General features: G+C 47.5%; 2 protein-coding genes across 2 annotated transcripts; both read left to right on the top strand.

Annotated features, from left to right (window-relative positions):
• Positions 1-237: 237 nt before the first annotated feature.
• On the top strand, positions 238-1,559 carry LOC121046232. Its single transcript, XM_040500246.2, has 2 exons — positions 238-1,405; positions 1,524-1,559. The coding sequence occupies exons 1-2, from the start codon at positions 245-247 to the stop codon at positions 1,557-1,559; spliced, it is 1,197 nt and encodes a 398-aa protein (XP_040356180.1). The 5' UTR covers positions 238-244.
• Positions 1,560-3,235: 1,676 nt separating this feature from the next.
• Positions 3,236-4,973, top strand: LOC115322960 (uncharacterized protein K02A2.6-like). The gene is made up of 2 exons (XM_040500245.2): positions 3,236-3,874; positions 4,911-4,973. The coding sequence occupies exons 1-2, from the start codon at positions 3,332-3,334 to the stop codon at positions 4,971-4,973; spliced, it is 606 nt and encodes a 201-aa protein (XP_040356179.1). The 5' UTR covers positions 3,236-3,331.
• Positions 4,974-17,350: the final 12,377 nt, after the last annotated feature.

The raw sequence follows: 17,350 nt of genomic DNA, 5'->3' as shown, positions 1-17,350 counted from the left end.
GTCGGTTAACTGTGACGTCACTCTTTAACGTATAGATAGCGCGGCTGCTATCAGTATAAAAGCAGCCATGAGTGTGCCTACGGGTTTGTTGTATTCTTGGCATCATCGAATAAACATGCAAGCTGCAGAAACTGATTACTTCCATAGAGGCTAAAACAGTGGCGACGAGGATGGGATGGCCGAGAAGACAGAATCCAGCACTGTCATCGGCAAAAACCCAAGCGCCTTGACCGAGGACCACGGGATGGCTTCGTGCGGCGGCCGGTTCGAGCAGTTCATCGAAGATGGGGAGGAAGACTTCGAGTCGTACGTCGAGCGGATGGAACACTATCTTCGAGCAACGAAGGTGAGCGACGACTTGAAAGTCTCGGTCTTCGTAACGGCCATAGGGAAGCAAGCGTACCGCACGTTGAAGACGCTGTTAACACCAGTGAAGCCAGAACAAAAGGACTATGCGCATCTGGTCGCGGTCCTCAGGGAGCATTACGCTCCGAAGCCGATGGTAATCGCCGAGCGATTCAGATTCAACCGGAGGGCCCAGCTCGAGAAGGAAACGGTGGCGACATACACGGTTGAGTTAAAAAGGCTCGCGGCCACCTGCGAGTTCGGGCAGTTCCTGGATGAAGCACTCCGGGACCGTTTTGTCGCGGGGCTAAAGGACCAGGCAGCCCAAGCAGAGCTAAAAAAGAAAACTCCAACTTTTTCGGCGGCATGCGACATTGCCAGAAGCATTGAACTCGCACGAGCAGAGACCAAGATATTTCAGCCAGCAGCCTCTGAACAACTAGAGGTGAACGCCGTCCAACGTCTAGGCCCAGACAGGAACATCGGAGCGGCTACCAGGAAGGCGACGATGGAAGTCAACACTGAGAGGCCCGAGGCGTCAGGCTGTTTCCGCTGCGGAGCACCCCATCACGAGTCAAGTTGCCCGTTTCGGAAGTACAAGTGCCGAGAGTGTAGACGAGTGGGACACTTGGCAAGGGCCTGCAAAGCAACGTCCCGTTTGGTGCAAGCCGTGGAAGACAGTAGTGGTAAGGACAAAGTTTGGCTGTACAACATTGGCTCCTGCAGTGCTAGAAAAGGGGGTTACACTACTGATGTTCGAGTGGCGGGAACAATGGTGACAATGCAAGTTGATACAGGAGCCTCGGTTTCCATTGTGCCTGAAGAGGTGTATAAGCAGTACTGGCCTGGATTGTCTCTCTCAAACTGCCGCCTAAAGTTGAAAACTTATGGGGGCGTGCCTTTGGAGGTATTAGGCAAGTTGATTGTACCTGTGGAGCACAATGGGCAGACCATGACGTTGTCGCTTGTAGTGGTTCGCACGCCGCAGAAATGTGAGACTGTGTTAATGGGCCGCGATTGGCTAGAAGCGTTGAGGCTAGACTGGATGAGCGTGTATGGGGTTAGTCTAGACCAAGTGGCAGGGCTGGTTGACCGATTCTCGCAGGTGTTTGAGCCTGAGCTGGGATTAATCGCGGGCAGTCAAGTTAAATTAGTATTGAAGGACGACACGACCCCAGTCTTTTGTAAACATAGAACTGTACCATTCGCTTTAAGAGAGTCAGTAGAACAAGAGTTGCATGCGCTCGTGAAAACGGGAGTCCTGGTCCCTGTTCAGCAGAGTGAGTGGGCAACACCGTTGGTCGTTGTCCCTAAGCCGAACAACAAAGTGAGGTTGTGCGGCGACTATAAAGTGACGCTGAACCCGAATCTCAGAACAGACCACTATCCCTTGCCGGTAATGGAAGACGTGTTTGCAACGCTACACGGGTGCAAATATTTCACGGTACTTGATCTTTCTACAGCGTACCAGCAGCTGCAACTGCACCCGGATTCGCAGTCTCTTGTAACTGTAAACACGCATATGGGCTTGTTTAAGTATACACGCCTTCCATACGGCATCACGAGTGCACCGTCTATTTTTCAGGCTGTAATGGACGGAATATTGAAGGGCCTTGACAGAGTATCGTGCTATCTTGACGATGTGTTGATAGCCGGAGAAACTTCGGAAGAATGTTATCGAAAAGTGGAAAGCGTGCTGACAAGGTTCAAGGAGCGCGGTATCAAAGTAAAAAAAGAAAAATGCAAGTTTCTTCAGACGTCGGTGGCTTACTTGGGCCACGTAATTGATAAACATGGAATTCGGCCTTCCGAAGAAAACCTACGCGCAATCAAAGAGGCGCCAAAACCCCAGAACAAACAAGAGCTGCGAGCGTATCTGGGGCTGCTGAATTTCTACAGGAAATTTGTTCCGAACATGTCAGCAGAGCTGAAGCCACTTCACCAGTTACTAAGTGACAGCACCAGTTGGGATTGGACCGTAGTGGAGGAAAAAGTGTTTCAAGAAACAAAACGGTGGCTGACGCACGAACGAGTGTTGACTTACTACGATCCTGAAAAGGACCTTGGTCTTGTATGTGACGCGTCGGCATACGGCGTCGGCGCGATACTCTTTCATAAAGTTGGTACTGAGGAGAGGCCCATCGCTTTCGCGTCTAGGACGCTCTGCAAGGCGGAGCAAGGCTACGCGCACATTGAAAAAGAGGCGCTTGCAGTGGTTTTTGGTTTAAAAAAATTTCACAAGTTCCTCTTCGGCCGAAAATTTTGCATCTACTCTGACCATCAACCACTGGTGGGAATTCTGGGGCATGGTAAGCCGATTCCTGCAATGTCAGCAGCACGCGTGCAGCGCTGGGCCTTACTGCTTGCCGCTTATAACTATGTTTGGGTGTATCGAAAATCCACTGATATAGGAAATGCCGACGCGCTTTCACGGCTACCACTGCCAAACAAAGATGAGTCAGAGTGCGTGCAGTTCTTTTCGGTGCTAGACGAAGCTCCGCTATCTGCAAAAGAGATAAGACGGGAAACGCGAAGGGATCAGTTGTTGTCGAAAGTGCTGTTCTACACACAAAACGGCTGGCCTTCGAAAGTTACAGACGATTTGCTAGCGCCTTACTATGTTCGACGTAACGAACTGTCAGTCGATCAAGATTGTGTAACTTGGGGTAATCGCGTAGTGGTTCCGTTGTCACTCAGAAGTAGCGTCTTGACGATGCTGCACGAAGGTCATCCGGGGATGACGCGAATGAAAATGTTGTCCAGGTGCCACGTTTGGTGGCCTCGTCTAACACAAGATGTAGAGCAAACAGTGCAACAGTGCGTCACGTGTCAGCTGTCGCAAAACGCTGCACCCATGGTATCCTTGTTGTCGTGGGGTTGGCCTACGCGTAGATGGGAGAGAGTGCATATAGACTATGCGTATCGCGATCAGCAATGGTTTCTTGTGCTGGTGGACGCCCATTCTAAATGGATTGAAGTGTTTGTGATGAACAGTACTAGTAGTGAGAAGACCGTGGAAAAACTGCGCAGTGTGTTTGCGGCGTACGGGCTACCGGAAGAGGTAGTGACCGATAATGGGCCTCAATTCACATCAGCAGATTTCGAAGTCTTTTTGAGTAGGAATGGCGTCCTACACAGCAAGTCTCCGCCCTACCATCCCGCCTCCAATGGCAGCGCGGAACGCTGCGTACAAACCGTGAAAAAGGCTTTGTTTAAACGAGTGCTGGACGAGCAGAGAAGCGGCCATGCGAAGTCTCTGCAACATCGCGTCGATCAGTTCCTATTTAGTTACAGGAACACACCCACCGGGACAACCGATGAAACTCCGGCCCAGCTGTTCCTGTCCTGGAGGCCCAGAACAAGACTGAGTCTGCTGCACCCCGACATAGAGCAACGAATGAAAAAGAGACTCGAGCGAACCAAAGAATACGCAGACCAGCACCGGGGACCCTGGAGAGAGTTCTCTGAGGGTGACCAAGTTATGATAAAAGGCTTACGGGCCGGAGATTCCAAATGGCTGACGGGCACAGTAAGCAAGCGTGTGAGCCCAGCTACGTATCTGGTTTGGGTTGGGGGGGAAGAGCGGTACACTCATGCTGACAACCTGCGGCCAAGATCATTTCAGGCTGACCTGAGGACACCTAACCGACTGGAGCAGTTTTCGGACATTGAGACCGATACGGCTACAACTGACAATGAATCACCTGACGACCATGACCCGGCACAAGCAGAGAACGGAGCCGCGACACCACGGGCACCTGACCCAGGCCGCAGCATGCCCAGTGCTGTGACTGTTGGTCCCAATGCCCCACCATCGGACAACCGGGCCTCCAGACTGGAAGCTCCGCCGGCTTCTCCACTCTTGCCTCGGCGCAGCACACGGCCAAGCCGACCCCCAGAGCGCTACAAGCCGTAGACTCCAAAAACTTTCTAAAGGGGAAGGAATGTTGTGTCATCATGTCCGAATCGAATGTCATGTGTCGGTTAACTGTGACGTCACTCTTTAACCTATAGATAGCGCGGCTGCTATCAGTATAAAAGCAGCCATGAGTGTGCCTACGGGTTTGTTGTATTCTTGGCATCATCGAATAAACATGCAAGCGGCAGAAACTGAGTACTTCCCTAGAGGCTAAAACAGAAACAATAGGACGCAACGGGCACTCGGGCTTGTGAGTTTTGGGGACACCGTACAATTTAGGTGTAGACCCGTCAGAAGAAAAAAGACGACGGTACATGGCATCGTCTAGGCGTTTCTTCTTTTTTTTTAGATCGCGGAGGTGATCAACAAGGGATCTCTCAGATTTAGGAGTGGGGTCCCGGGGTAACGTCACAAAATGCGCTGTGTCGTCAAGAATTACCTGCATTTTTTCATAGTAACTTTCTTTATCGAGGATAACAGTGCCTTTCCCCTTGTCAGCTGTAAGAATAATAATTGATTGATCCGATTTAAGGTCCCGTAGTGCCGACTGCTCCACCTTGCTCAGATTCGATGGCGTTACTTTAGCATTATTAAGCATAGTCGATATGCGGCTGCGGGCCAGATTGATCCCGGTCGTATCTTGTAGGTGACGAAGTGCCTCCTCAATTTCAATTATAAAGTCTCTTTTGGGAACTACACGTGGGGCTAGAGCGAAATCAAGTCCTTTCGAAAGAAGACTTACATGACCAGCGGAGAGCTCTTTCGATGACAAGTTGTAGACCGCTGATGCCGGTGGTGTGGGGACCTTTGGAATTAGTTGGGACAGTTTCTTGTCATGGGTATCCGTGCATTTGACCCTTTCCCTTTCTTCTGCTTGCTTCCGTGCACCGAACACGTGGTGCATGTCGTCAGGTTGGAGAGTCCGTCGTAGGAACTTCTCAGCTGCAACAAGCCGGTGCCGACAGTCGATGAGTTTCTGCTTGTTGTCCAGCATCCGTGCCTTGAGGCAGTCACGGCTGAAGTTCTGGGCCAGTTCTCTTCCGTAGGGTGTGTCGACCCGGGGGCGACATCGTAGACCATGTGGAATCACGTTGTGGTTCAGGCACTCACGGTTGAAGCGTCGATGGCATTCCAGGCGGACGATCTTTGTGGACTGGTTGAAGTATTCTCCCAAGTTGCCCAAGGCAGCAGAGCCGTACAAGGTGCGAATGAAAGCAAAAATATTCCAAAAGCCGGGAATCATAATGATCAAAAGAAAAACAAAAAACGGGTCACTGTTTCGACTTTGAGAATGCGTGCACTCTGGCGCGCGAACAAAGGTGGGTCCACGCAGGTTCGTGGAATCATGGTTCATCCGAAGTGACTCATCAGCTTGCAATTCCAACCGCGGCCCCCTCCCCGATGTGTACGCGGACTTGCTTAAATAGGACTGTTGAAGCTTTTTCCCTCATTCCTGCTTGTAGGTTTTACTGACGATGTTTCCTGCATGGGAGACGAAACGTTTGATTAAATTGTTAATCTTGTTGAGTAAAGTCGGAGCAGTTTTTTTGAACATGCCGATTAGTTAAGAAAAAAAAAAGTATTTTCATGGATCCTTTCAAAATTGCTACCTTTCCCGTGGTCAGGAAAGAGAATGGTAAAGAAGACAACTTCTGCATGGATCACTAACAAAATGAATTAGTACAGGTATTTGGGAGCATAGATCAATGAGAGCAGTGAATGAATTGCAGAGCATGAGAAAAGTACAATTAAGGTCATTTGGGAGCCAATGATAAAGGGTAGAGCACTCGAGTTTTGGCAGGTGTGTAGGGGTCGGGGCGTCATGGTGCCACAACTGCCTTGGTAGTGCAGTGCATCCTTTGAAGGGAAGCAACCAGCAAAATAGCATTGAGTAGGGGGTGCAGTGGAAGACCGTTGGCCAACACCGGGAAATAGGAACATGATGTCAGTTAAAAATACAGCAAAAAAGTTGAGAGGAAACTAGAACTTCAGAACGGCAAGAAGGAGGTATAGGACACGAAAATATATAATTTTTTTAATTATATTGACTTTGCTATTCACAGAGGGCACAACATCTAACAAAACCTTCAAAGCTTCTTTCAGATGAGCACCCAAAAGTGATACTATCTGTGTTTGCATCAACCAGATGGTTTAGTGTTTTTGTTTCCTCCCTATCCATAAAATGTTTTTTTTAAGCTTGCATATTTTTTTTTTAGATTTTACACTTTAGAAATTTGAGTGATAAATGCACCACCTAAAGACACCTTTGTGGAAAGTTTAATTGCCTTTCGTTCACTGGCTTTATTATATTCATTCGTTTACGCCCAAATAGCGCTTGCGGAACGTTGCGCTAGATGACATAGGTTTCTGCTTAATTTCAAATATGCTTAAAGGAGGAGATTTGGGCCTGGGGAGGAGTTTGTTTAAGAATACTTAAACACCATCGCACTTTGCTGTGCGCAACAGTGAGAGAGAGTATTAAAGAGGGGAAGATGTGGGAATCTCTCACCTGCCACGTGAGACTCAACAGCGACAGCTTGTTATCTTGCCGCTCGGTTTCCAATTGGGAAAGAGGAGGGTACTTCGAACACCCAAGCTCTGCCGTAATCTCGAGGTCGTTGGATGCCGTTGAAATCTTGCATCCCTGGAAAACAGTTGTGTACAGTGAACTTCATAAAAACAAATGCAGAACATTTTTCTCCTAATCTTTTTTTCTTATTTTTAGATTACTTTTCATGAGATAGGTTCGAGGTTGACTTTGTTCGTATCTACTCGCTACTTCACTTTTCTAAAATGCTCGCGCCCGTTTAAAATCTTTGTTCGAAAAAGCAGCGGTTTATCTCCGTGGTTTATCCGGTGCGAAAGCTACAGACCTTGGTACTGTACAAGGTCTGTAGCGAAAACTCGGACCTAGTACATCCGGTTGTATACGGCTCAAAACTGTGTCTGATCCGAAACGCCCCAGTTCAAACCGGGTAAAATGAATGGCTATTCCAGTCAACAAGGTCGATGGATCGACAGGTTAATTATGGTAGTCAACGAATTCGATGGATGTAGCGTTTCACGTACAAAGAAGCAACGCCCTACCTCCAGCAACGGCGTACCACACTGCTTCATTGGTTATTCCACCGTCTCCGTGGAAATCGTCGCTGCCGCATGACTCCCCGGCTTCTATTCGAGGGTGGTTGGAAGCGTAAACGTGAGCCAATTGCCTGGGCGTTGTAACACGCCCGTTGTTCATTTTTTCTTCGTTAACAAAGACATACGTCTGCTGCTAAGGGAAATACGTTAATAACAGGTTAAGAGTTCAGGTATCCCCACCTCTTTCCACTTTAGCAAAGCAGACGCTGAAGAGAAGGTCGCCTCCTCTCCAGCGTCCGCTAAGCTAAAATGGAAAGAGGTGAGGACTCCTGAACTCTTAACCTGCTACCGACTGTAGTTGTATTGCATACACAACGTGACGCTGTTAGCGCAAACAGGACTTCGGTGCATTTTCACATTTTGCTTGGGCCATTTGCCGCTTATGTTATCATTTCGGATTTATACATTTCACAATAGTAGACATTGTGATGATAGCTCTCCAGTTCTGTGAGAAACACACACGCACACACGCATACCTAAACAACCGGATATTACTGTCGCGTGTGCGCAGTAACCAGGAGCGGATTTATGGGTCAGGCATGGCGGGGGGGAACTTCGGTTGACGTGGCGGAGTCTGCTGAGATATGACTTTACGGTTCAGGCACGTAGCCAGTATTTTGACTCGGGGAGAAGGGGGAAGAGGAGGCCCAGCAAATTACAAGATTTCGGGGAGGGCGGAAGCCCAAGCCTCATGCTCCACCCTCCCCTCCCCCCTAGCGACGTGCCTGTTACGGTTGAAATGTTGCCCAGATCTATTTTGTTGATCTAATATTGATCCCTATGCTGACGGTGCGTCAGCTTAGGGATGAACGGCTCCTAAGCTACAAGGCGACGGGCACATCGCCAGTGAGTTAAACATAATTTAAAACCTGAGAGGACAAGACAAACAGATCCCCAGTCTTGTACTTTCGTCAAGCAAGGTCAAACCGTAAGCTTCGACCATTGTGAACAACAAACGACCGGAATAAATAGCTAATTCAAAACGCCTTGCCAAAGCCCCAGAACGCTTCGTGCGTCCTCGAGGAAAGCGGGTGCCGCTGTTTTCGCTGTTTTCCTTTGGAAAGTTTATTCGGGAATAAGCCTACAAACAGATATCGCCCCCCCCCCCCCATTTGTTGGGAAAGCACACAATTTAAGAAGCTCGCGCCATTCCTCAACTGGCGAAGCTTCTGCTTAGATTTGTGAGTCGTGACTCCGTTTCGGCCATCTTGCAATCGCTTCAAGCAACAAGCACAACAAACGCCTCCTAGCAGCGCATAGTTGCTTCAGACTACCGCTAGAGCTCAAGTGGGCGCTGGAAGTGCCAGCGTGCCAGCAGCGTGCCACGCCCGCCGCGCTATCAAGGCGAACGTAGCGGCGTAGCCAGCGTAGCTTCCCCAGGGACAGAAAACCAAACAAATTAGTTGTTAGTTGTTTATACTGGAGGAGTTTAGTCTGTCAGAACATGGCGACATTGTAACCCACTGTAGATAAGCAATTTAGCCAGTGCGGTACGACTGCTAGCCTGGGGTCTTTAGCGTACGTGCACCACGCAGTAGTGATACACGACCACACGCCGGTACGATGCTCATCCCGATCTAAACGGGCAGGAGTGGGGATTGAACCCAGGATCCCTCGGTTCTGCAGCGCGAGCTTTCGTTCCACGTGCTCCGAGCTGGTGTGCGCCAGAGCCTTTTATACTGGGAGAGTTCGGCGGGTGGGAGGGGCTTACGGCCCGCTAGGTCTAGCGGACTCAGCGGGCGCCGCTTCCGCCATGATGTGCCTCCCGGCGAGTGGGTCCCATTTGACATGCGATGTATACGAGTGTATAGGTTTTGCCGTTTGCGCTTTTGTTGGCGTAAGGAGAAAGTCGAAAAATCAAGCATTTTGTTACGTTAATCATACGTTAATCATAAACTTACCTCGCACAATCGAGAACTCGGCTTGCAGTCAGCCCTTCTTGGTTTGGTTTCCCAGATCTTGTGCCTTGCGCGGTTTTCTTTTCCTTGCGGGAACCGGTACATCCTGTACCCCTTTTTCGCGTTGTTCGAGCACCCAACGGCACTGCAGCCCCCCATTTCTTTTTCATCTAACGTCTGGCAGAGCGCAGCGCAGAACGATCATTTTCATCGTCGTCTCTCGCTCCATGGACTCTAGCGAGCCGACTGCCGGCTCGAGTCAGTAGGGCAAACGGGTTTTATCAGCCGCCACCAGCCTTACACCAAACAAGGGTGAAGCTTGCAATTTAAGGTTATAATTATAATACAATTAAATGCAAAGGTGCAATCGAGCTAGACGGCAAGGCACATCATGGCGGATGCGCACAGTTGCCAGACTGTCTGATCAGTGCTGCCAGACTGGCGGCTGGATCAAAGAACCGCCGAACTCTCCCAGTATAAAAGGCTCTGGTGTGCGCTAGCCCACTCGGCCTCCGAACCCACCTAGAGCCACTGTATATGGCAGCGTAGCTGCCAGAGTAGCGACACGACGCAAAATTATCTAGATGAACTAGTGTTAGAGGCGCCGATGGAAATCTCCATTTTGGGCCTGCGAGGTTGCCATGGTAACCGTGCTGCTAGCGACTCCGGGCGGCAATTTTTTGCCAGTTGATATCTATATTCGTTCATTGAAAAGTGATAAAAGACGGTTGGCATGGCGGTACGGCACGGGCCTCTGGAGGAACGGTGCCTGTTTCTTCTGCGAAGTGAGACGATTTGCAGCCTGGGGACTGTCGGGCGACGAGAGCTGCTGAGTATCGTAGGTGCACGGACAAGGCGAGTGGTTTTCCGCGCCGCCGGGATGGCGGCCACTTCGTGGGACGTACGTACCCAGACAACACTTGGACATCCCCAGGATGTCCTCAGGACAACCTTTTGAGGACATTATGATGTCCTGAGGATGTCCTCAAATGATCCTGGAAACATCCTTAAAACGTCCCATTCTCCGGCCTCAGGACATCTTCAGAACGTCCTCAGGAGGGCAGCCAAGAATTTTTCTAGTACATTTTTAGGACAATGCACTGCAGGTGCAGCTGTTCACCGAGCTGTTAGGATGCATTTTATTTTTATTGTTTCTAGGTTTTCTCCAACTGGATTTTGAACCTGAACATGCCTGCAAGAGCGGCCTGCAGAAAGAAATTCATTGTTGTGTACTATTTTAAAGTGGAATTCACACACTGATTTTAGATTACTAGTCAGTGAGAGGCTAAGAACATAGGGCAAGGGAAAGGGGGAAGAAAGCTGACGGAATGCTGAAGAGGAGAGAAGAAAACCTCTCCCCTCAAGCATCCCGTCTGCTTTCTCCTCTGCGTCTTCCCTTGCCCTATGTTCTTAGCCTGTAAGTCTATATATGTGAGCATTATCATGCCATTCATTGTTGCAAACAAAGGTAACTGTTCAAGAAATACTTTAATGGAGAGCAAATGTTTCAATGTTTGCACCATGCAGACATGCAGTCTGGCTCCACATCTTGGCCAGCACTAGTCCGAATAGTCAGCGGGATCTAGAAAAAAATCACTTCCATAAGCACTAATAATAAAAAGGTGATGTGAGAAACTTACCATCATGTCGAACATCTCCGGCTTTTGACTGCAGCTTTTTAAGTTTCTCTCCAGCGTGGCGCAGCCACACTTTGACGATGGTCTTCACGTCAACTTTGTTTGCACACTCAACATTTGCTTTCACTGCCCCTGCAACATTGATTTGTGATGACAGTCACAGCAGAAAACTAAGATGGTCTAGAAAAAATCACAATTAATGTCAATAAAAATAGATGTTCCAGAAAATTATGTCCCTCAGTGCTAATGCGCAACTCTACATGGCTATCTGACCCACACAGCAAAAGTCACACCTATTTAGACAGGACTATGTCAAAAAAATAGTATCATTCTCCCACTCCCGAGTCAGGTTAGTTTGTCGGTCTTCATGTAAAATCAGTCTTACTTAATTTTACCGTCAGGGCAAAAATATTCAATGCAATCTGCGTTTGGCGTTAGCTCTGAACCCGTCAAGGCCCTTGTGCAATATTTTACATATCTACAGGGTGTTAAAAAAGAAAATTTACACGGTCTTTTTTACCGCAAAAATAAACTAGGCATCGCCGAACGCTCATTCTCCGCCTAAAGGTAGCCCTAGAGGTCACAACCAGATGCCAAACTTTCAGCCCGATCCGAGAACTTAAACAAAAGTTATAAATAATTTTCTAAAAATTTCAATGAGAAAATGGAGCTCATTTTTGCCCGTTTTCGGTTTCCGGTGCCATAGAGCCCCATGTGTTTGAAAGCTCCGTCGGTCACCATTTTCCCATTGAAATTTTCAGAAAATCACTTATAACTTTTGGTCAAGTTATCGGATCGGGCTGAAACTTTGGCATCTGGTTGTGACTTCTACGGCTACCTTTGGGCGGACAATGAGCGTTCGGCGATGCTTAGTTTATTTTTGAGGTAAAAAAGACCGTGTAAATTTTCTTTTGTGACACCCTGTAGTTTAGTAAATAACTTAGATGACTCGCACACGACAAACAAAACTGTCTTACTGTAAATGATATCTGCCACATTGAGTTCCCAAAACTTTCCTTTGCCTTTCTGGCCTACCCAGCTGAAATTGACAGCCACTTTCTGGCTAAGCAGGACCTCCAAGATGTTCCTGGTGGCAGACCCCATGAATCTGCCACCAAGGCCAGTGAACTGATGCACCTAAAAAACTATATTGGATCACATGGACGCTCTTATTAAGTCAAAGGTTAGGAAATATAACAAGGTTGAGAATCCTTCATACCAGAAGCGTTTTTTTCCTTTCATTCGAAGAAAGACTCCGTGGTATATTTCTTCTTCCTCAAATCGTCATCTTCTTCTCTTTCGCCGTTAATGAGAAAATTTTAAATTTTTAAACACCAGAAACCAAATAGCCAATAAATATTAATAAGCAAATAATAAGTAAATAAATGAATAACAACTAAAATAAATAAAACTAAATAAATAAAAAAAAGAATTGAAAATTAGTTTTTTAGAAAATAAATTATAATTAAAAAATTAACCTTAATTTTCTTTATTTTTATTTTCTAGTTTTTTTTGTAATTTCTTTACTTATTTAATATTTATTTATTGGTGTTTATTAGCAATTTTGTTTCTGGTGTTTAAAAATTTTAAATGTTCTCCTTAACGGCGAAGAGGAAGGTGACGATTTGAGGAAGAAGAAACATATCACTGAGTTGTTAGTCAGCGCTGCGAGTCAGTTTCCTTCTTGTGTGCCTGTGGGCGTGACTTTATCCTCATCCACATTATCAAGCCATCACCAACCTCGAGGCTATTTCTGTTTCTTTCCTAGCTTGGCTTAGCTTGCTTGGGTCTCTCGGATGGGTGGATAATTGCAATAACGATACGCCTTGTAGTAGGCGGTTTCTTACGCCACCTAGATTGAATGTTGCCAATGGAACTGAATTTTGAAATACTGCGCAAATAAAAAAAAAACTAAAAATAATTTTAGCGCGTCCTGGTTTCAACAAAGAAAATATGTTTGATCAAAGCTATAGTTAAAATATGTCCATAAGCTTACACAACTACATGTAATAATTTGTATGTGAAATTTAGTTCAGCAGTAAACATGAACTGTGTATACTAGCTCCTTTTCATTCATTTTTTTTTTAAAAACGCAATCGAATTGAGGACGTATATATTACCTCTACTTTGTATCCTTCGTCCTCAATAAGTCCTCGGAAGGACGTTTCTAGGATGATCCAGGAACTGACGTTCTCAGGATGTCCTGAGGACATCTGGAAAACCGCGAGGACGTTTGTACCTTTTGAGGACGTCCTGAGAATGTCGGGTGTTGTCTGGGTACCGTCCTTGTACTTTCGGACTTCGCTCCAATGAAAGAAAATCCGATTACGCCTTCCACGACAAGACGAGTGCCTATGGATATGACTGTTGCCCGACTGCACCATAGTAAGCGAATGTATGCTTAGCATCATGCTTCTTCAAGACCCAATCATTCATTCAAGTTGAGATTATCTCACCGACTGGCGAGGAGCGACGTCGACGACGGTCTCATCCTCGTTTGGTCGATGAACAGTCGACGCGGTTAAACCAAGAAGGACAGCATGGTGGTCTCCAGAGGCTTGTCAACGCCATCAAAAGAGATGGACGCAGGATATGAGGTTTTCTTGCCGACAGGCCAAGTGGTCGTCCGAAAGTTTACCGGCATGCAAAAAGTCAATATTTTTATCTAGGCAGCACACATATCCGTGTTAAAGGAACCATGAAATGACTTTTTTAACTTCTTCTTTCTTAGCTGTAATCCTCAACTCAAAAGCGAACTGTGAAATCACGCGGTAAGTGACATGCTATAGGGCACCGGTGCGATGGTCCCAAGCTTTCACCGTGCTTTTTAAGCACACCGTAGAACTTGGCATTCGAGAGTGATGATAAGTTCCGTCAATGCACTCATTGACCATGAACGCGGATTCAAATATTTGTCGACGAATTGATTGTTAACGACCGCATACGTCCGAGTGACGCATTTTTTGTGTCCAATGCGTGAGCTGGGGTGGGCTGACGTCATTTTGGCCTTTGTAGGATATTTAGAACCATACTTACATGATGATAACCTCATAACACACTTACATTAATGAGCACAAAACGGGCCCAGCTACAGAAAATAAACATTGCACGTAAAAATAATTGTCTGTAACTTGTTAATTACAAAGACGAACAAATCTCTGATACGTCACTTGAGCAAACGCCAGCTTGTCATTTGAAAAAACAAACCAAAAAACACTACGATCAAATGCAATTTATTGCAACGAAAGCACGTTATATCAAAGTCTTCAGAACTGCCAATTCGTAAAATCGTTGATTAGTACAAAAGATAAAGATCGCAGGAGCTTCCTCGCTAAACTTTTATATGATTATGCGGTTATCTGGGGCTGAAACAACCTCCACAAGGCCCAACTTGCGAATCATACATTCCGTACCGGTTCTCAGACACTCCAACGTTGAAACGAAGCCAAGAGTACGCGAAAATTGCATGCTAAGAGTCTTATCGATCTTCTAACACATCCGGGCATCCGGGCACCACTACGGCGAGATGACTGATTCGATCTTGCGCAGAAAAGGAATAAAGTTTCATTCTTTTAGATCTTCGCGTTATACCCTCATCAGAGAGCACGAAGAAGTCCGAAATCATCGGCAAGCAGCTGCACATCACGATTCCGCACACCGAACAAACTCGCATTCGCCAGCTCTGGGTGGTGCCATCTTACCGGTGACATCACGGCTCTTGCGAGGTCACGTGACGAGTAGTCACTCGGTTGCTTTGGGCACGGTGCCAGCTCGGCTCGTTGCTATGGTACCGCGTGTGACCGATCGCGGTGAGAGGCGGCACAGGGAAAAGCGTGGCGCTCCTCTGGCAGCTACGCTGCCGCCACCGTGGAAGAAATACATTTAGGTGATGACTCTCTGTCTCGCGCGGCGACCACATTATGTTCGGCGCACCGAGCGCGCTTCACTCGCACGTGGATAGATGGCGCCCTCGTCTAGAGGGGCTTGTGAAGGCTTGTATAGAGGGGCTTGTGAAATAAATTATGCATTCTTTACTCGGTCCCTGTGCACTGTGTAGTGAAATGATGGATTTATGTTGGCGCAGTGGCACTGATTGCCTTTTCCCCCGTGCGGTTCCTGTTTTTTTTTTTTTTTTTAAACGAGAACATTCCGATGATGACTCAACGTGACAAAAATACTCTTATAAATATAAAACTTCCCGGCATAATCTACTGGGCCTTCAATAATTTAGAGTAATTTACAGTAAACACCTGGGTCGTGCTCGCATGCTTTGTCAAACAAAATGTTTGGTAACAGTTTCGTAAATTCTTTACACACATTGCGTGGCTTTATAGGAGGTCGGGAGATGTTTGACACCCTGCTCCTGCCTTATTGGAAAAAAAATTTAAATAATGTTACATAGGGGTCCTAAATAATTATTTACATACGTATAAAGGTTATAGCGTTATAAATGGTTTATACATACAATGTCAACTTGTACTGCGGAACATACAAACCTTGTGACCAGAAAAAACTTCCAATTTATGATGACATAGTGACTGAAACGATGACATAGTATGATGACATACTGACTGACATGATGACACAGTAACTAAAAGTCAAACAATAGTAGCGGTTATAAGACATAAATCCCTTTTCATCTATACTCTCACATTATGGTGCCACCCCGTCTTACAGGTAAAAAAATACCTGACAAATATTTTTGCTTCATGATGTGCATAAAAGTTGAATTCACTGCACACTACCAAAGAACGCCATTTCCTACATCCTGTGTTTCTCGCCCATGCCCTTAAACTAAGACGAGAGCTGCTTTGCCGATTTCTTTATTTCTTGAGCTTGTTTGTTCCTACTCATGGTAATTTGCTTACAGTGTTGTCGCATTCGCATGCTGAAGTAGTAGTGGAACAACTGGGATATAGGGAGTATTCACTGGCGGCCATAGCTGTGTGCGCGAATGCGTAGCGCGTATTGACGGCGAGCTTCTACAGTTCTTTTGTAACGTGCATTCCGCAGCATCAAGAGTGCCGGTCTTAGCAGCCTATTGATGTGAGCTCGTTCTGAGCATGCGCTCTAAACAGCACCCACGAATATGGCGTCCATTGAATACTCTCTATTGTTTCTTTTTTGTGTTCAGCGCATGGAAATGTTATTGTGCATGTGTCAAGAACACTGCCGATTGTGTCCCAGTAGACAGTCTGGCGGCTTTCATTTTCAACGAAGAACTGTTCCGCTTTCTTCAGTAGCTGGAAAAGGTCCTTGTTGGGGTGTATAAGGCCTCCTCTGTTCTTTACGCTTGTCAGTGCTGCTTCAGTAGAAGTGTTTTTGTCGATGCTGAAAACGGATCGGCATGTAGGGCAGCGTGTAGCTTTTTAGAGCGCAGCTCTTAGGGGCCCGTTTCCGGCTTGAGCGGCGTCGCCGTCGGCGTCGGCGTCGGCGTCGCCGTCGCCGTCGCCGTCGGCGTCGGCGTAACCGCGCGGTGCATCATGGGAAATGTCCCATAATGCACCGCGCGAGCCCCCCACCAAGGTCACGTGACCTCGTGGGGGGTCACGTGACCCCCCGAAGTCACGTGACTCCCCTGAGGTCACGTGGCCCCCTCCTCGAGGTCACGTGACCCCCACCGATGTCGCGTGACCCCCCGATGACGTCATCGTCACTGATGACGTCACCGGCATCCACATCGTCATCGTCATCATCACTGATGACGTCACCGGCATCCACATCGTCATCGTCATCACTGATGACGTCACCGGCATCCGCATCGTCATCGTCATCATCACTGATGATGTCACCGGCATCCACATCGTCATCATCACTGATGACGTCACCGGCATCCACATCGTCATCGTCATCATCACTGATGACGTCACCGGCATCCGCATCGTCATCGTCATCATCACTGATGACGTCACCGGCATCCACATCGTCATCATCACTGATGACGTCACCGGCATCCACATCGTCATCGTCATCATCACTGATGACGTCACCGGCATCCACATCGTCATCGTCATCATCACTGATGACGTCACCGACATCCGCATTGTCATCGTCATCATCACTGATGACGTCATCAGTGACGTCACTGATGTCGTCACCGGCATCCGCATCGTCATCATCACTGATGACGTCATCAGCGACGTCACTGATGACGTCACCGACATTCGCATCGTCATCGTCATCATCACTGGTGAAGTCATCAGTGACGTCACTAATGACGTCATCGGTACCCGCATCGTCATCGTCACTGATGACGTCATCAGTGACGTTAGTGATGACATCATCGGCATTGGGGGTCACGTGACCCCCAAGGTAACGTGACCCCCCCCTGGTTAGTTTAACCCCCCCCCCAGTGCCCTTCCCTCCTCCTCCTCAAGAGCTGCGCTCTAATTCGGCGTTACAGGGAGTTG

This window comes from Ixodes scapularis, unplaced genomic scaffold (assembly GCF_016920785.2).
Source record: "Ixodes scapularis isolate PalLabHiFi unplaced genomic scaffold, ASM1692078v2 PGA_scaffold13__105_contigs__length_92229423, whole genome shotgun sequence".
Lineage (NCBI taxonomy): Eukaryota > Metazoa > Arthropoda > Arachnida > Ixodida > Ixodidae > Ixodes > Ixodes scapularis.
This window is presented reverse-complemented; position numbering and strand designations above follow the sequence as displayed.

Excerpts from the sequence above, each read along its gene's own strand:
- LOC121046232 (XM_040500246.2), top strand. The coding sequence starts at position 245 with ATGGCTTCGTGCGGCGGCCGGTTCGAGCAGTTCATCGAAGATGGGGAG. Across the intron at positions 1,406-1,523 it reads ACTGGATGAGCGTGTATGGG|TCTTTTGTAAACATAGAACT; the intron begins GTTAGTCTAGAC and ends ACACGACCCCAG.
- LOC115322960 (XM_040500245.2), top strand. The coding sequence starts at position 3,332 with ATGAACAGTACTAGTAGTGAGAAGACCGTGGAAAAACTGCGCAGTGTG. Across the intron at positions 3,875-4,910 it reads CCAAATGGCTGACGGGCACA|GTGACGAAGTGCCTCCTCAA; the intron begins GTAAGCAAGCGT and ends CGTATCTTGTAG.